Source organism: Lepisosteus platostomus, chromosome 18, assembly GCF_059453375.1.
Source record: "Lepisosteus platostomus isolate fLepPlt1 chromosome 18, fLepPlt1.hap1, whole genome shotgun sequence".
NCBI lineage: Eukaryota > Metazoa > Chordata > Actinopteri > Semionotiformes > Lepisosteidae > Lepisosteus > Lepisosteus platostomus.
In genome coordinates this window covers 13,894,885-13,914,504 of record NC_142628.1, presented here as the reverse complement: position 1 = coordinate 13,914,504, position 19,620 = coordinate 13,894,885, and the positions used below count along the sequence as shown (strand labels likewise).

At 52.5% G+C, this 19,620-nt stretch overlaps 1 protein-coding gene across 7 annotated transcripts; it reads right to left on the bottom strand.

The window, feature by feature from the left end:
* Window positions 1-1,422: 1,422 nt before the first annotated feature.
* Window positions 1,423-19,563, bottom strand: arl14ep (ARF like GTPase 14 effector protein). 7 transcript variants are annotated; one of them, XM_088611705.1, is made up of 5 exons: window positions 16,725-19,563; window positions 14,401-14,608; window positions 13,432-13,605; window positions 4,152-4,273; window positions 1,423-1,902 (listed from the first exon to the last, which is right to left on the bottom strand). In XM_088611705.1, the coding sequence occupies exons 1-5, from the start codon at window positions 16,793-16,795 to the stop codon at window positions 1,674-1,676; spliced, it is 804 nt and encodes a 267-aa protein (XP_088467831.1). In that variant the 5' UTR covers window positions 16,796-19,563; the 3' UTR covers window positions 1,423-1,673. The 7 variants fall into 7 exon arrangements, with proteins under 7 accessions (XP_088467831.1, XP_088467837.1, XP_088467832.1 ...); XM_088611711.1 differs by lacking the exons at window positions 14,401-14,608; window positions 16,725-19,563 and adding an exon at window positions 4,893-5,440 and having other exon boundaries at window positions 13,432-13,563; XM_088611706.1 differs by lacking the exons at window positions 13,432-13,605; window positions 14,401-14,608; window positions 16,725-19,563 and adding exons at window positions 4,893-5,440; window positions 8,315-8,545.
* Window positions 19,564-19,620: the final 57 nt, after the last annotated feature.

The window sequence follows — 19,620 nt, the reverse complement described above, 5'->3', positions numbered from 1 at the left end:
AGGAGACCCGAACCCCCTTCAGAAGGAGTGAATCAGGGGGCAGCTGGAAGGTGGAGAGGAGGGACACGCTTCGGACAAACGCGAAGGGAGGCGTTTGTGTCCGACACACACTAGAGCCGATTTCCGTACTGATGTCGATCAGGAGCAGCTGTGCGAGACTGAAGGCGTCTTCCTTATCCCTCCCGAACTTCTGTTCAATCCCGTCATAACGTGTCAAAATGTTTTTGTAGCATACCTTTCATTCAAAATTGAAGTACTACCACACAGCACTTTTCATGGACAAACGAGGGTGACATCATTCACAAAACAAGAAGTCTCCCAGCACAACGAGCTGCCAGTATGTGACACTCGCCACCGATGTCCCTCATATAATTCTCCATTCATTCAGTATTCAACTCTAAAAACTAAGACAGCTTGAAGCGCTTATTAATCGCTACAACTTGTTTCTGGGGGAAAAGATGTTTGGCGCATGTGGTGCAACTTTTAAAGACAAAGTAGGTCTATCAAATCAATTTTAAAAAATGTAAAGAGAAAGGGAAATGGATCTAGTCAGCACGAGCACTCACTGTGACCATTTTTCCCATGATACCTCTGAAGTAGAGTGTGCGACTACTGGACTGTCACACTCAAAATATAACTGTACTTCCCGGTTCTGACCACAAGGTGGCGCTGTTTCAGACCTTTAAAAGTGACTCGGCCCTGGAAAAAAAAGGCATCTTCATCTTAGGAGCTCTACATGTATGTGATCAGAAAAATAATACCAGGATCACCCCTTTAAAAATGTTTTCTAACAAACCTCGTCCTCGTTTAGTGTTCACCACACTTCCGAGTTTTCTGGATAGAGCCTTTCACGTTTGCTTTTCCAAGCTCGTTACAATTTCTGAATAATGAAACAACTCCCAAAACACTAGGATCTCAGACGTCACATTACAGAACAATTTTTGTCCCTCTTGGCAGCATTTGCAAGCTGTTTGCACCCGGGGGCTAATTTAGTGATATTCAGAACAGAACAAATCATTTGATTTGAAGACCAAAATATTGCATTACACTGTACAAGGATACAGACCAAACTGACTGGACTAGCAGTGTAGAGTGCTTGTTTTCCTTATATCATTAAGGTGGAAATGTGGAACATGCTTCATGCCATAGCAACTCGTAAGGTGCTAATGATCAACACTGATTTTAAAAAAGCCGAGTCCAGGTTCAGGAGTGTCACTAATAGAAGCAGGATTTAATATTTAAAAAGGCTCGTTTCCTATGAAGCTCACCGTGTGAGCATCGGGGATTAAAGGATTACCGGATTACCCAGAGATAAGAAAACAATGAAGTGTGGGAACCAGTGGAATGAGAGCAAAAGCCGATCAAACCAACTTTCGCAAAAACACGGGTCAGCGAATTAAATAAGTACGCAACACGCACCAGTTTTCCAAAATATATAAATAACATTTATTCGCATTTACTGAACGTTATAAACAGCCTTGCTCCAGGCCACAGGGATATGTACAGAAGTGTTAAGAAGGCGGCAATGTGTGCAGTACAGAGGGGTTCTATCTGGAACAGCAGTAGTGACGACAACTTCAGAATGAGTCTCTAAAATACAAAAGGACCTCCGGGAATTCCCCAAGCCCAGCTCTGACGGCTTGTGCTCCGGGTGTCTGGACAGCCGTGGACCACTAGGTGGCGTACTTGTTGCGGATGATCTCCCCCCCCTCCACCTCCACCTGCTCGTACAGCCACTTGCGGTCGCAGCGACACTCCACGCCGCACTTCTGCGACCCGCACTCGGGGCAGGGGTAGAAGCAGCCCAGGCACTCGGGGTCCAGGCAGTCGCACAGGTCCCTGCCGTTCGCGATCAGCAGGCCCTGGCTGTCGTACACCTTGCTTTTCGCGTTGCTCGGCGGCCTGGAAAAGAGAGGGGCCGGGACGAGGTCAGATCCCGAGGTCGTGACACCTCTCCAATTTACAGGACGGCCCGGCAATTACAACCCTTCTTCCTGATCCGCCAGTCACCTCGTATTGCTCAAACCTGAGGTCCACAGCCTTTTCTTCTGCAGTTCTTTAACTACCAGCACCTCCCACCACTGACCCCTGATCTACACAGCCTCCCTGTCCACAGACACCAGCACCTCCCAACACACCCCTGATCTACACATCCTCCCTGTCCACAGACACCAGCACCTCCCACCACTGACCCCTGATCTACACAGCCTCCCTGTCCACAGACACCAGCACCTCCCAACACACCCCTGATCTACACAGCCTCCCTGTCCACAGACACCAGCACCTCCCACCACTGACCCCTGATCTACACAGCCTCCCTGTCCACAGACACCAGCACCTCCCACCACTGACCCCTGATCTACACAGCCTCCCTGTCCACAGACACCAGCACCTCCCACCACTGACCCCTGATCTACACAGCCTCCCTGTCCACAGACACCAGCACCTCCCACCACTGACCCCTGATCTACACAGCCTCCCTGTCCACAAACACCAGCACCTCCCACCACACCCCTGATCTACACAGCCTCCCTGTCCACAGACACCAGCACCTCCCACCACACCCCTGATCTACACAGCCTCCCTGTCCACAGACACCAGCACCTCCCACCACTGACCCCTGATCTACACAGCCTCCCTGTCCACAGACACCAGCACCTCCCACCACTGACCCCTGATCTACACAGCCTCCCTGTCCACAGACACCAGCACCTCCCACCACTGACCCCTGATCTACACAGCCTCCCTGTCCACAGACACCAGCACCTCCCACCACTGACCCCTGATCTACACAGCCTCCCTGTCCACAGACCCCAGCACCTCCCACCACTGACCCCTGATCTACACAGCCTCCCTGTCCACAGACCCCAGCACCTCCCACCACTGACCCCTGATCTACACAGCCTCCCTGTCCACAGACACCAGCACCTCCCAACACACCCCTGATCTACACAGCCTCCCTGCCCACAGACACCAGCACCTCCCAACACACCCCTGATCTACACAGCCTCCCTGTCCACAGACCCCAGCACCTCCCACCACTGACCCCTGATCTACACAGCCTCCCTGTCCACAGACACCAGCACCTCCCACCACTGACCCCTGATCTACACAGCCTCCCTGTCCACAGACCCCAGCACCTCCCAACACACCCCTGATCTACACAGCCTCCCTGTCCACAGACCCCAGCACCTCCCAACACACCCCTGATCTACACAGCCTCCCTGTCCACAGACACCAGCACCTCCCAACACACCCCTGATCTACACAGCCTCCCTGTCCACAGACACCAGCACCTCCCACCACTGACCCCTGATCTACACAGCCTCCCTGTCCACAGACACCAGCACCTCCCAACACACCCCTGATCTACACAGCCTCCCTGTCCACAGACACCAGCACCTCCCACCACTGACCCCTGATCTACACAGCCTCCCTGTCCACAGACCCCAGCACCTCCCACCACTGACCCCTGATCTACACAGCCTCCCTGTCCACAGACACCAGCACCTCCCACCACTGACCCCTGATCTACACAGCCTCCCTGTCCACAGACCCCAGCACCTCCCACCACTGACCCCTGATCTACACAGCCTCCCTGTCCACAGACCCCAGCACCTCCCAACACACCCCTGATCTACACAGCCTCCCTGTCCACAGACACCAGCACCTCCCACCACTGACCCCTGATCTACACAGCCTCCCTGTCCACAGACACCAGCACCTCCCAACACACCCCTGATCTACACAGCCTCCCTGTCCACAGACACCAGCACCTCCCACCACTGACCCCTGATCTACACAGCCTCCCTGTCCACAGACACCAGCACCTCCCACCACTGACCCCTGATCTACACAGCCTCCCTGTCCACAGACCCCAGGAACTCGCACCACTTGACCTATACATCCATACTGATCAGGGTGTACTGTACTCCTGCGTGGGGTGCATTACCCTCATACCTCACTCTAACCCAGATATAGGAGTAGGGAGCAGCATGACATGGGGCTGGGGTCATCCCCGTGATGGGCTGGTGTCCTATTCCCCGGAGACGGAGGGAGTCTTCTACTTTCAGGTCTGGGAACCAGGACGAGCTGTGGATCGCCGAGCCAGCGTGTGGCTCGCCCTGCCCTAACCCGTGAAGGCGACTCACCTGTCGGAGCTCGGCTGCTTGGACTGGCGCCTCTTCTCCCGCCTGCTCGGCTCAAGCACCAGCTCCGTCTGCCGGCCCGGGTTGGCAAACTCCAGCGACTTCAGGGCCTTGGCTGTCCTCACCTGGAACGAGAGCCCAGCAGTAACGTCTCCAGTTCACGCACAGGAGACCGTGCGGGTGACCCTGCCGGACCCACGGGGGGAAACGCACCGAGATTCCCAAGCGATCTGAAACATCCTCAAACGGAAAAAAGCACCCCCAAGAAATCAGAACCGATGAAGAACAAGAAACGCGCGTCGCCCTGCAGATACACAACACCAGGAACACGGAACTGGCGTTCTTCAGATTTCAGACAAAGCAAAACCGAGTCCAAACCGATGGTGGCGAGAAAACTTAAAAGAGACGGACCTGGGTCGAAGACCGCTACGTTCCGGGCTTTTACTACGGCAAAAAAAAATAAAAAACACCCCGCGTCCGTTCGTCGTTTGCACTGTCAGCGCCAACCGCGTGCCCCTCTTACAAACCATTTACACATCAATGCAAATAAACGAATCGCTCGGAACAAGGAAGACAGAAGAAAAGCACCAGTGGAAAACATACTGGAAAAAAAACCACCTGACCTTTATTGGGCAGTCAAAGTTTGCGAGCTCAGCGGGTCCTTCTAAGACAGAAAGTGGGGGGGGGGGGGCTGGCGCCCCCTAGTGGAGGCCTGGAGAATGTGGGGCCGCCGCGTATACGTACTTCGCTGTCCAGCTTCTTCTTCTGCCGGGACTCGGGGTCCAGGTCGCTGAAGCCGTTGATGAGCTGGGCGCACCGGCAGCACAGCTTCCAGCCGGGGACGAACTGCCGGGCAAAGCGCTCGCTCAGGAAGGTGGCCTCGTCCAGGTCGATGGCCCGCAGCCCCTTCTTGATGGCCTTCTTGTGGCAGCTGAAGGGGTCGCAGCAGGCCCGCTGCAGGTCCTCGTAGCGGTCCACGTAGAGCTTCTCGTGGTGCAGGCAGACCGTGTCGCCGTCCGCCAGGCCCAGCAGGCCGCTGCGCAGCTGCAGCAGCAGGGCGGCGTCGGCCGGCAGCTCCCGCAGGCGCCGCAGGCCCGGCGGCCGCGCGAAGTACGTCTTGTGGCAGTCGTGCGGCGCCTTCAGCAGCTCTCCCACCGTGCAGGGCTGGAGCTCCATCGCGGGCCTGAGTCTCGACTAGGGCACTGACTTGGGTGGGAGCCTTTATTAATGAACGGGCATTGCTCTGAAATTACAACCTCCCGGGCAGCGTGACGATCCTATGCAGGTTCACCCTGGGGAAAGCATTAAAGTCAATGAGATTGATGCTTCGCAACGGGTCAACCTACGGCAGCTGGGCCTCTGCTAAGGGTGCGAGCGGGGCCTGGCCGTGCCCCCCTGTAGCCTATTAACTGCTTACGACCTGCGAAGACTCCCCAGAACACCGCCGAAAAAAGGCCTGCCTCCGGTCCCGACTTTCAGTGAAAAGCTACGACACGCTCACTGTAAAGACACTTCAACTCGGGAGCCTTTAAAAACCAAACCCTCCCCTGTGCTAAAGCGACCAAACCGACCTGCGCTTGCAAGGCGCGACCGGCGGGAAGGAAACGCTCTCAAAAACCCGACGAGATCAGGGGGAAAGGGAAAAGGCACAAATGTCTGCCTCCTGATTAGCGCTCTCCGTGTCGCTGAAAGTTCCTCTGGCCCACGCAGGACCTCCTGACCTGACTGAGCCCAGGAAACCGGGGGCAGCCAGGTCTCTAAAAGGTAAAACCGCGAGGTGGAAGCGGAGGAGCCTGAAGATCTCTCAGGGGCGCACATCACACCGCCCGCGCACAGCGGGGTCGGGCAGCTCCTGAGCCAGCTCGCAGCGGCCGGTGCTGTTTCACGCCCTCATGATTCCCACACTGGCGAGGCTCCCTGCTCCTACAGGAGGGAGTCCGCACGGCGGGAGGGTACCCCAAAGGGCTCACAGGACCCCCCAGAGACCTCTCTCGCAGGAGAAATAGCACAAACAAACAAGCAGAGACGTTCAGTCCGTCTGACCTGCTCGGCGGCTGGCTGACATGAGGATCCCATCCTATCCATCAGCTCCAGCTCGTTCCACACTCCCACCACTCTTTCGGCAAAGAAGTGCCTCCTGTCCTCGGCCTTAGACGCACTTCCGGCCTCGTGACCACGCGCCCCCCCCCGGTCTGTCCGTCGCCGTTAATTCGAGGTCCTCCCGCCCCCCCAACCCTAGCAGCACTAGGCGCTGGCGCCTGCACCCACCAACCTTCAGAGCACGCCGCCTGATCCACAGGGCTCGGCCCCACGAGAGCGAACGAGCCCCGGTATCAGTTACACGCTCCGCACTCGTGAAGCGCAAAGCAAGACAGAGTCTCAGGAAGTACCAGCACAAGAAAAGAAGAATGGAGGTAGCCTGTCCTGCGCTTTCTAAACCGTCAAGACACAAAGCGCTCCGACAGCGCAGGCAGCTGGACTTTACTTACGAGACCGGCTGAGATTGCAACTCCTGGGAACAACCGACACCTGCAGAGGCTGCCACACCTGCAGTCACTTTGCGTTCCGGTGGCCGGGACCGAAAGCACCGGTGAACTGGTGGCCTCCTGTCTAACAGCACAGCTCCTCTTGGACAAACTCTCCCGAGCCACTTCCGAAAATTCCGTAAAAAACCATCTTCTTCCCGGTTCCAGCGTGCGGCTCCGTGCTCAATCTGGTTGGAGAGGCGCAAGTCCTCCCAATAACACAGCGGCGCGGGCTGTCACTCCAGGGTCACCGCTATGAGCGTTATCCCAGGTGCAGACGGCACTTTCGTTTCCTCCCTAAGATAATCGGCCTGTTTACCCCTCGCAACAGAGCCCAGCGCTAGAGACAGCAGACCTCTCCTCCCGAGGTATGAGAAGGGTCTGGTGGCGGGGGGGGGGGTCTTGTGCACGATGAAGAAAGAAGCGCGTGTACGTCTGCAGCCCCACCTGCCTGCGGGCACAAACACACCTGGCCCCCCCCTCCCACAAGCCCCCGCGCCGCCAGGGCGTTCCCGCACGCGTCGTCATGGCAACCGGGGCCGGGCGTTCCCCCAGCTCGACTCACTCAACGCGACGGGAAAACAAAACAAAACGAAACGAAATGACGGTAATGATCTGGTCGGGAAAAAAAAAAACCCAATAAACTGGACATGTATGTTTTCGGTAAAAAAAAAACGCAAGTCTTTATGCAGGACGACATCAAAAATAGCCTGCAAAGCTGATTTTTAGGGAAAGTGACTCAAAAGTTGTAAAAAGGGAAATATCTGAATACACTTGAACTCTTCGTGAAAGTGAACAGCAACATCGAGCAGCTCATTGTAATAACAGCCCCGTTAAGACCCCCCCTTCCACCCCATAACCTTTAAAGACGACACAAGACGAGATGTTAGGTGTTAAACGACGATCGTCGAGCTAAAGGATATATTTCCTTTGCTAAAGCTTTGGAAATGACCGTGAGCAAGCATCTCTCACGCTTTAACACGGAAATGTCACTTACTATTGGCGGATCCCAGTTAAGAAGACGGCACAGAGCGAGTCGTCTTTAAAAATAAAAGCGACAGCTCAGAGTAAAAAAAAAAACGCCGAATGTGAAGATACAACTCAGTGGTTTCGAGTCCACTGTGCGGTACAACTACACATACAAAATGAAATAATCAAACCAATAGAACTATAACCTCCGATATCTCTTACATTAATCTAATTAAATTAAAAAAATAAACGATTACATCGATTGCATCAGGGGATCGCGGATGTTGTTTGGACTATTGAGGGAGAATGTTTACGAGAAAGATCCTACTTTAAAAAAACAAAACTAAAAGTAGGTGAACCCGTCTACGCCAGGCGTGTTTAGATTAAAAGGAAAACACCCACCCACTGAAAACCGGGGGAAAAAAAAGATTCAAAATAAATGACTCACGAAGTTTAAACTGTCAAAAAAAAAAGAGAAAAGGGGGCAACGTGGAGTCTGCGCTTGCTGCCGCCTCAGCAGGAAGTTCAACTTCTTCGATCAGCGACTCCGTACCTGTCTGAGCGGCTGCCACAGAAGAAAGCTGGAGGCAGTAATTAACCGCAGGGGTATTCAAGACTCCCCCCACCCCCCCCAGCGCACACCTACACCCGTCCGTCCCCGAGGACACGCACCGTGTTGTCCTCCGCGCCGTGTCTCCTCATCTTCCCCCAGCCGAGACCAGCAGTTATGGCGCCCCTGCCCCCGAAATCGCATTGGCGGAAACCGGTGGGGCGCCCTCTGCCGGCCGGCGGGCGCGCCGCAGCGCACCGATTTCACCGCCTGTCCTAATTCTATTTCACCGCCCCCCAGAAATACAATTAACGAGTGTTCGCCCATTAAAAAAAAAAAAATCAAAGATATTTAGCAAAAAAAAATTTTTCTAAGGTACAAAACACACGAGAAAATAAATCGCTGTAGCGCTTAATTCCCTTAAAGTGATCTTGAATACCGGGTCACTTGGTCAAAACTGCCCGTTTTGCTGCCTGCGTTGGATGCACACTTTACTTTCAACACTACTTTACACCAACAGCAAACAACACTTCACAGCTTTGACTCAGTATGGACGTCACCAAACCATTCAGCGTATTTAGGATCCCTCTGCTGTCTTTAAAACTTGAGAACTTATCCGTCTGTCGGACTAACTCCAAAGCAACAGTACCAATATCCTTTTTGTAACACGGTGAGGAAAACCGGTCTAACCTGCGAGGTCTTACTTGTGCACTGTATAGTTTTGTCAGCCTTTACATTCTATGTGTTTAACTATATTAACCCATTAGTGTCTGACTTTTAGTGTTTTCATACATTGTCTAGAAGATATACTGTAAATGATGTCACATCATACTCACATGAGCGATTTTTCACGAGTAGTCTCCACAACGTCTGGGTTTTCGAATTATATTTGGATTTGTATTTTCTTTTGCTACAGGCATGTAATACTTGTCAACATTATACTTCATCACTTCATCTGCCAGGTGTTTTCCCACAGTTTTCCCACAGTTTGAACTGTTTCTCTAAATGCTCCTATTTGGGCATTTTGTGCAAGCCTGACTAGTTCACAGACAGCTCCAGAAGTTAGATCACTGATGGAAATGAAGAGGAGCAGTGGTCCTAGTACCGCTCCCTGTGGCACTCCGCTAGTTACAATAATCGGTCATCATTTCTATTGTTTTTTGCCAGAGAGCCCATCATGTTTTGCTGAGTTTCTCACCAGCTCCTGCAGTCAGTAGGTAGGCAGAGCCAGACTCAGACAGTGAATTCAGGTACGCACCCCACTGCAGCTGAGGTACGGTGCAGTGATCCAAGAAAATAAGCCACTGACCAGACTGCAAATTTACCCATGCCAAAATTCAAACCAAGCAGCATGAAACTGTCAATGTTAACAGATTGGAGTTCTGTTACAAGTTCGCTACATCAAATATAAAAATAGCATCGCAGTTCCCCTTTTTCAAGACCTAATGTCCTCCTCCCGTTTTGCAACCTATCTAGCCTGTTTGAAGCCAATTGCCTGGTAGAAACTAACAGGTCAGGGGCTTCGGCAACATGGCGGGGACGGCTTGTTCCCCACTCCCACCACCCACCTAAGTGCCTCCCCATTCTTCATTTTCGCTCATGTCTGATAGTTTGTGTTTTGACTGCTGATTCTACAGATGGAAGAGGTGCACTTCTCCATTGTAAGATCTCGAGTTACTTCCATCCAGCCATTTTCCAACCACCTTATCCAGATCAGGGTCACGGGTTAGCCAAACTCGGGCAACAGGCACAAGGCAGAATACAACCTGGATGGGATGCCAATCCACTGCAGGGCACACACAGACACAAACACACACACACCCCAAGGCCAATTTGCCTAGAAGCACGCTAACCACCATGATTATATATATACACACTGCAGGGAGAATATATTAACTCCAGAAACTGAAACCAGGACCCCAGTGCTGTGAGGCAGGAGTCTTAAGCACTGCACCACTCTGCTGCCCCTTTTCTAGTTATTTCTAAGATGTAACATTTATAAAGCCAACCCCAACCAGCACCTTATGATAGGAAAAATAGACAGGTATGTACACCTGGCATGCCACCTGTTTTATACCTTTATACCTCAAAAGTGCACAGTACGAGGCTGCAATCTTACACCAAAAAAAATACCCTGACATAGCAACAAGGAATAGTGTTCATGCTATGTACGTATTCTACAACAACAGCGAAGCACCGCTTTCTTCCTATCGAGACATTTAGCAACAAGCACATTTCATAAAGAGTGTCGATTGCCCGGTGACTTTTCTCAAGGTTTTGAAACTCGGGTTTAAGCCCTCCCAAGTCGCCGCATTTCGCTCTCCACAGGCATTAGCGCACCGATGTGTAAAACCGAGTCCAAACTTCAACTTTGTGTATAAAAATCTGGTACAGTAGTTGAAAGGGAAACATTTAGGCAATTCCGCGGTTCTTCCGAGATTGAGCGGAAACGTGTCGATCCTTTTTTCTTTTTAGATACAGCGGAAAAACGGGATGAAAGTGTGATTGCTGTCTGTACTGTAACCATTCAGTTGTTGAACCCACCAAACCTCAAACCCAACTGGTCTTGCAGCTGATCTTTGCCTCTAATTACATCAAGGGCAAAGGAACGTTAATTTACACCATCACCACTTACTCGTGTCAATTACTCTACCAGGACGTCTACCGTAACATTACCAATCCAAACAAAGGTGTTTGGAGTTATACCTTCATTTCTCACCTCCATGTGGCCATTCACTTACCGCCTTGTTAAAGAGGGACAAATATGAAGAGTTAAATACTCATGGCATTGAGAAAATCCTATCATCATCATTGGAGGCACGTGCACAGCCTCAGCTCCCACACAGAGGCACACGCAGCCCTCTCGCATCCAGCGTTGCATTGTGGGATATCCACGGAAGAGCACACTTGCTGGGTGAGAGACCAAGATACGTGGCAGTGTAGCGACACCTATCGCTTGGCTCGGCAAAAAAACAAGAACTCCCGAACGAGTTCTCAGAGGAACCTCGAATACGTCTGGATTTAGCGGTGCGTTTGTTCAGGTGACGTTCCTCACGCGACGCTGAATTATGCAGCGCTACAACGCAGCGTGGGATCACAGGAGTCCGAGTCTGCGATCCCTGCTCTCGTGCAGCGGAGGGGGGGAGGGGGCGAGGCACAGGAAATGGCAACACCGCTGATCGGGGTCACGTCTCCCCCAAACCTTAGCAGAGACGCTGTGTAGATGCACCTGTTGTCTCACTCTGCCGTACAACCGGGGCGCCTATACGAGGCTCCTGGGTCCACATCCCTCCCAGATAAGTATCCTCAAGCAGTCAATTTCCTCAAACCACCTCGCCTTGTTCTGTTCCCAGCATGCCATTCAAGGCGCAGTTGTTTCCAGCGCCTCACGAGGGGCACGCACAACGAAGTGCGCTTCTGAGCAGGAGTCCTGGGCTCAGCGAATTGTGTGAGGCTCTTGGACACGGTTCTACCCATCCAACCTCTCATCCTGCACAGGATCGAGGGGCGAGCCGGAGCCCATCCCTGCAAGCAACAGCAACCAGGTGTGATCCTGGGCAGGACTCCAGTCCATCGCAGGCGAAGAAGGCAATTTATCCCCCAGTATGTCTTTGGAATGTGGCAGGAAACCCACGCCAACACAGGGAGAACATGCAAACTCCACACAGAAGGGCATCCCAAGGGCTAGAAGAGGGTGGTTGAAGAGTCCTTCCGAAAACAAGACCGCATCTCCTCACGTCCCTCCCAGTCCTGCGATCTCCAAGCACGTGCTCCGTCGTGTCCGAAGCCGTCGGCCTGCTTGGGGACTAAAGGTCCTGAGAAATGTGGGATTCCAGCCCTCTGTATCAAAACGGTGCTCGGTCCAGGTCAAGCTGCTCACTGGAGTGAGGGCCGAGCTTTCCGGCCACGGGTTCGAGGCCGCTGGCCGGCCGTGACCAGGATGCCCCCCCCCAGCGCTGGCGAGGAAGTGGCTGGGCACTGCCAAGGGCAGGGCGGGGTCAGGCTGCCAGGGCCCTCAGCGGCGCCCCCTGCTGCCTCCTGGGGGGAGCTTGCAGGCACACGGCGAGATCAGGCTTCCTCGTCTGCCCCAGCGCGGTCGCCGGGCTCGTGGCCACAGTCCGCGATCCTCAGACTCCCAGACTGCACTGAGCCCACCAGTAAAGACGGGGTTCCAGGGTGCAGACGGCGGGGGTTTCGAACCCAAGCCCAGAGGGTGGTGGCTAACTCCAACTGGGGTCCCCAGGACCAGCACAACGCTCTCGTGCCCCGACGGCCCGGGTTCGGGTCTCCTTCGCTGAAGCCGACTAGGCAAACGCACTTTTAGCAAAAACCGTGATGCCCCTGAGCACTCCTGCCCTGTCTGGCCCCTGCAGGCCTGCAGGGAGGGTCAAGCCACCTTTCCAAGTGCCCCCAACACCCCTCTGAGGCTCCTGGGGGGGTCTAAGACACCCAAAGCACAAGAAAACATGGCTCCTCCGGGGGGGGGGGGGGGCAGGTAGACAGGTGTTGATCCTGCCCATGGAGCACAGGGGTCACATCCACACCAGCCTTAACGGGGTACAATCAGGGTACGATCCGGGCAGACACGCTCGCCGGCACACTGAGTCTAGGACACCATCATTGCCGATCCCATTTAAAAAAACAAAGGGGGCTGCCATTGTACGCAGGGGTATCTCCTCCTCACGGCGTCGCAAACAAGACCAGACGCCTTCTTCCAGGGGCGGCCAGGGTCCGAGGGAGCCACTGCCGACACCGACCCAGGGCGCGCGCCCCAGTAACCCCCCACCCCCCCCCCCGCAGCACGAGGGGGCGCCTACGCGGCCCGCGCCCTCCGCGCGCCGTCTGGGTCGTGACGGGTGAGGAAAAGGCAGACAGACACACCCCCCTCCGCTGTCCCGCTCGGACTCGTGAGCAGCACAGGAGCCCAGACGGCACCGATCCCATCCCAGAACCCCCTCAGCACACACCGAAACCGGTTTCCGCTGGGTTAGACGCCACGGATCACCCCCGCAGCCAGGAGCACCCGAGCCTGCTCCAGGGGTCGCTTCCCTGGCAAAACACCAGCCGAGAGTCCCCCTCCGCTTCTAAAAGGTGTCACAGCTGTTCTGCCACCTCCTCCGTGGCTTAAAACAGCGATCGGTATCCCCATCGCCTCAGCGCCCAGACGACGGGACCAAATTCGTTGCTCAGTGGCAAAACCAGAAAACCCCGAGGAGGCTCAAACCCGCCGGGCACTCACCGTGAAACTGGCGGCGCTCATCTCCTTGAGCCGGAGCCGCCGCTCCCGCTGGCGCAGCCTGGCCTTCTCCCGCTCCTGCGCCTTCTCCAGCTCGCTCATGGCGCCGAAGCGCTGCCGCTTCAGCCGGCCCGGCTCCTTGGCGGTCGCCCCTCCCCGCAGCGCCCGCGGCTCCGTCTGAAACGCAGGGTGAACCGGCGGCCGTCAAGAGACGCCGTGCCGCTTACTGTGCCCCACTGCATTCAGCCCAAGGTCCTTTCACCGTCACCTCCGTCACTACCCCGTTAGTTCATCAGTGTGCCTATAAATACCTTTCGCTTACATTTACACAGCGCTTTTCTGGACCCTCCACTCAGAGCTCTTTACAGGTCATGGGGATCCCCTCCACCCCCACCAGTGTGCAGCCCCACCTGGATGATGCTCCAGTCCCCTCACACACACCAGCTCTCAGTGGGGAGGAGAGCAGAGTGATGAAGCTAATTCAAGATGGGGATTGTTAGGAGGCCATGAATGGTAAAGGCCAATGGAAAATGTGGCCAGGACACCGGGGTAACACCCCTACTCTTCTCGAGAAACAACCTGGGATTTTTAATGACCACAGAGTCAGGACCTCGGTTTTACGTCTCATCCGAAGGACGGCGCCTGTTTACAGTATAGTGTCCCCGTCACTATACTGGGGCATTAGGACCCACACAGACCGCAGGGTGAGCGCCCCCTGCTGGCCCCACTAACACCTCTTCCAGCAGCAGCCTCAGCTTTCCCAGGAGTCTCCCCTCCAGGTACTGACCAGGCTCACACTGCTGAGCTCCAGTGGGCTGCCAGCTGGGAGCTGCAGGGGGATACGGCTGCTGTGATATGGCTGCAGGGTGATATGGCTGACTTAATAAGTCATTAAAAAGACAGGCTGCCTCCTCTCCTCAATAACCCGCTGTCTCGTGCTGCTGTGGAAGGACGGGTTCCCCCCCCTCTCACCTCCGACGTCTCCGGCTCCGGGGGCTGGGGGGGTCTGAAGATGGTGGGGACTGCGTCTTCCCTCAGGAACTGCCTGCCGTTGTAGTCCCGGAAGCATTCCGGCAGGAAGTGCTCCGAGCACAGGCACGTGTTGGACGTGGGGGCGAAGGACTTGCGCCCCAGATTCTGCACCCACTGGGCGGCGAGCGTCGGCCGGCTGATGGGGAACCTGCAGCAGACAGGGAGACGGGTGACAGGGGCAGCATGGCGGGGGGGGGGGGCGTCACCACGCCAACACGGGCCTGCTGCGACCACCTGGCCTGGCTCCGGCGGCTGCTTTCCGATAGCGGGGTCTCAAAGGGGGCGCTGCGGTCCCCACGTCTCATCGCGGTACGCCGAAAAAATCCGCCGACGGTATACGGGGAGCGGAAAAATCCACGTTGCGACTTGAGCACAAACCCGCGAACCGTCGTGAAAGTACCGCAAGGCGCAATGGTATCGCAAGCCCGCTCCCCAGTTCCCACGCATCGCGACGCGAGGCGGCCCTTCCTGCTCACCAGTCAGCGCCACGACCGATGTACCGCGGTGTACGAGCGAATGCGTTCGGCCTGTGCTGCAGAGATTTCACCGCAGAAGCGTTGCCAACGCGATCGGCACGCAGAGTCAACGAGTCGGATTTGTCGGCAAAGCAGTCTCGAAGTCCAGAGCCGTATTTCTATTGGATTAGGAGCCGTACCCACAAGCCTGCGGGTTTACAGTGTAATGGGTCTGCTTCACGTCACCCAACGTTTCGTTGGCTCATTCTGAATCGCCGACAGTGACAGCAACATGACGCTGAACACTCCTGGACATTTTGTCTATTTCGTGGTGTACTCTGGAGGTTTTACAAGTTACCGGGTACATTTTACTTTGAAATACGCTCATCAACGCCGATTCTTTCTAACCCCCCCCAAAACATCTGAAACTAGCGCTGCAGTTCAACTGTAACCCGTCTCTCCAGTCTGCCAAGGAGCTCCTGTCAGGTGGAAACCAAGGGAAAAGTGAGGTCAAGGCGGCGATTCGAACAGGAAGGTGGTTACAAAACCCATTTTAGCCTTAAATCTGTAGCGAGTGAGCTTCTGGCACTGTAAAGCAGGAGTCAGTCATAATCGAGCATACAGACAGATTAAAGGAGTCCTACCCCTGCTCCTGGGGAGCCTGTCTCGTCAGCCCTACAGGTCACCTGTATAAAGAGAAGAATACCACTTCGCTATTGAGGAAAGTTACCTATTCAATTAGGAGTCCTCTGGTCCTTGAGAGATTAAGGATCGTCAAGACTTTGCACTAAACGATGGCTCTTCTTTATTTAACATCCTACTTATTTGAACATGTTTCTCCCGGCCAGGAGAAACCGGTGACGTACTAGTGAGTTATAATACCTGTTGGATGGGCACTCCACTCGAGGACGAGGGTTCGAGATGCCTATTTTGAACAAATAAAAACCTTTTTTCCACTTTAACGCTAACCACAGGAGGAAAACGTCCACTGTGGTGCAGATAAACGCTAATTTCCTTACCTGTGCGTGACACCAAGAAGGGCATTCCTGACTCTTGCAAAAAAAAACACACACACACACACCTCAAAGCTCTACATTTGCTTTGGTAGCTTGTGTTTGTATTCTGAACCCTTTGATTTTCAGAGGAAATAAGAACCGCTGTAGTGTTTTTTTCTGCATACATGTCTTAGGTCTTACTAACTAGGTTTTGATTGCAAACGGAAAAAAATGCAGCAGAGACGAGACCTTTGTGGGGGGGTGGACACAGAGGTCCTTATTTTCAGTGAAAATCGTTCCAAACATGAAGCAACATAAGCTACCAGAACAAAGTGTATAGCTTTGAGATGTTTTTTTTGTGTATGTGTGTGCAAAAGTCAGGAGTTTCCTTCTTGCTATCCTGTTTTGATCACTGGGAGAGAACACGTGTGAACTGCAAGGAAGTAAAAAATCGACACAGTTAACAGTGTTAAACACCTGAATCTATAAAAAAAGAAACATACTTGCAAAAAAAAAACCTTAAGAACATCCTGACGAGGTAAAATGATCCAATGCGTCCACTGGAACAGCACTGTGTCATTCCTAGGCTTCCACCAAGAGACTGGGGGGCAGATCCTGCTCCCCCTCTGTTTTGGTGCACCGCGAGCGCCGGGGCGGCGGAGCACGTGCAGGAAGTCCGCCTGCGTCTCAGCGGCTCCGAAATCAAGCGGAACCCCCCCCCGCCCCAGCAAGGAAACCGGCTCCGAGAGGCGAACAGTATCTTGACAACAAAAAAAACCCCAAACGTGATAGGAAGCACACACAAACCACGCACCTGTAAAATCGTATGGACGATCCCTTCACAAACCGGTTGGTACACCCTTCGGCAGCGCAAGACACCGGCATATCGGGGGCGGGGGGGGGGGATGCGGTCAGATTCGGCAGAATTCGTCCTCTTCTCCGTTCTTCCGTTTGCCAACTACAAAATGGCAACTGCTGTAGCCTGTCTCTCTCTCTCTCTCTTTTCACACGAGTGCAGCACACAGACGCGCAGGCGAACTACGCCTGCCCTCTAGCGGAAGACCCGTTCGCTCGGCATGTTTTCTGGTGGGGGGGTGTTGGTGAGCGGAATTCATTTCGTTGTTTTTTTTTTTTCTCTGAACTGCTGCTGGAAGGCAACCATTGGATTAACCACATGCAACCTTCCAGTATCGCGTCTCCCATCTTCTCTCGCTGAGCGCCGCCACACTCTTGCCTTGGCGATGTCGTCTCCCCTTTCGAGTTCGTCACACATCTCCGTCAATCCGGGGCTTCGGGTCGTGTACCCCAATAACCACCACAACACAATAAGATGGGCAATAAATACTTGCGGGTTTTTGTTTTTGGAAGAAAATAAGTGAAAGCTGGAGTTAAAATAGTCTTTCCCTGAGACATAAATCCTCCTTGGACGAAATCGGCCAAACTTTTTTTGGTAACGAGTCCCTTGACCTCTACCGAGCAGGTAAAACGACGCGTCCTGCTTTAACCTGGGTTTTTACTTATTCGTTCAGTATTTAGATGTGGTGGAGTTCTCTCTCCCCCCCAATGTTTAGGCCTATACTACAGATTAACCCTGTTGTACAAACACACTGGAGGGTCGAACTGCCGAAATTAATCATCGAAAATTCAACACTCAACGACAACAACAACAACAACAACAACAACAACGACAAAACAGCAGGAGTTTCTCCCTTTCATCATCTTTTGATGAATCCGTTTAACCCAGCTGTGGGCGAATCACAGATCTCGAAAAGAAAAGAAAACATTTTCTTGAAACGTAAAATTATGCAAATATATATCGTTTTATTTTTTTTTATTAAATGTATAAAGAATGTACAAAGCCTAATACAACTAGAGGAGCAGAAACATAAACAGAACAATGAACTGCCAGAGGTAAATTATTTGTGTGACCAAATTTTTTTTAACCTGTATCAAATGTTTCACTTGCTAATATATACCTACTATATGGCCGGGAAAAAAAACAACAGATTCGTGCTATTTAGAGGCAGGGTGATTTTCTGGTCTCTTTGTGTTCGCGTACGATTTCCACGCTGCGTGAATTTGCAGTGTCCACCCTGCCCCCTGCAGGAGTTCAGACGGCCCAGATGCCGAGCAGCCCATCGAGAATGTCAGCTTCGTCCCGAGGCGCCATGCTGGAGCACCGCTGACCTTGATCGCACGGTCAGAAACAGAAGGAGCGAATCCCACGTCACCCGTGTTTATCCCCGCTGAGACAAACTGCCCGGTATCCCAAAGAGGCGAGATAAGACCCACGGCAGGTCTGGAAATCGCGTCGAAAAGCAGACCTGGGTCACCGAATGATAAGATTTCAAATCAGATGCTTCATTTAAACATGAAAAATATTCTAGTTTTTTTTAAAAGTCGGCGTCAATGCATCGTAAATCAACGTGTTTCGTAAATTATTAGACGAATTATTTAGCTTGGCTAAATCGAGTTTAAAAACGAGCGTTGTGTTTGAAAGGTTACTGTCAAGAACAGTGCATTGCTGTTTCGTCTCGCAAACGATGGAAAGGGCTTCATGTCCTCCGATGCACGTAAACGGATATTAAAATCGCGTCAAAAATATTTAACGGGGTTTCCAATGATAAAGCGCACAGCGACGATTGTAAATATACCCCGGCGTCACACGATCCGGACCTTCGAGAGCTGTCATTTCAAAGAGGTCTGGCACGTGAAATATAGTTAATAATCGTGTGTGACTTCTTTTCCTGCTTTCTAGTGTTGTAAAAATCTGTTTCTGCGGTTATGAAAAGTTCACCCAATTTGAAACGTTCGGAGAAACATGTATATGTTGAATTTGTGGATGCAAATAGTCCCGTGTAAGGTTTAGCATAGAAGACGTAACTCTGTGGAGTCGCATATTTATATAAAAAGTTACAGATTTATTATTTTTCACCTACAAACGGATGGACCTAAAAATTCTATCTTCCTATCGCAGTGTCTGGAATCGGACTCCCGTGTCGCCGAACCCGCGGATATCCCGACACCAGCATAGTGATGTTAAGGCACTACAGGCTCCGACTCCCCTGGGTGTCGGTCTCCCTTACTTTTTACATCTTATATTTCCAAAAAAAGGAAAATGCAACAAGGGTATAGACATACAGATGTTACAACATGACAGAGCAAAGGTAACATCAAGTGAACGAAACAGAAAAACATCTCAGAACTTTATCAATAGCACGGAAGCTGTGTGGTGTTAGGTGTCACATTAAATAAGTTTATACGCTATATGATTTTTGTAAACCAACTCGCCAAGCATATTTTAACATATTTTTAGTGGGTATAGTGACCTGTATAGCTTAAATGAGTATACAAAATTATTTAAATCACATAGGTGTTTCACTCTACACGTATGTCAAATTCTGCCAACATGAGAATGATATTTAACATTATACGTCTGAATTCAGAACACCAAGAACAATATTCTTAAGTCAGATGTACACGAATATTACTATTATTTAGCCTGTCTCCGATACAAGTGTAGAGATAAAGGTGTTGTGGTGTTTATGTTAATGACCCCCCAGGCCGTGTAAAAAGGTGATTCCACGAAAACGACATCTTTTGTGTTTGGTTTTTCATTCCCATTAAGACAGAAACTCGATGTAGCATCGAGGCGCGGGCCTTATGGTCCCTGCGCACGTGCCGCGGTGGCTCGCAGCCTCGGCAGCAGC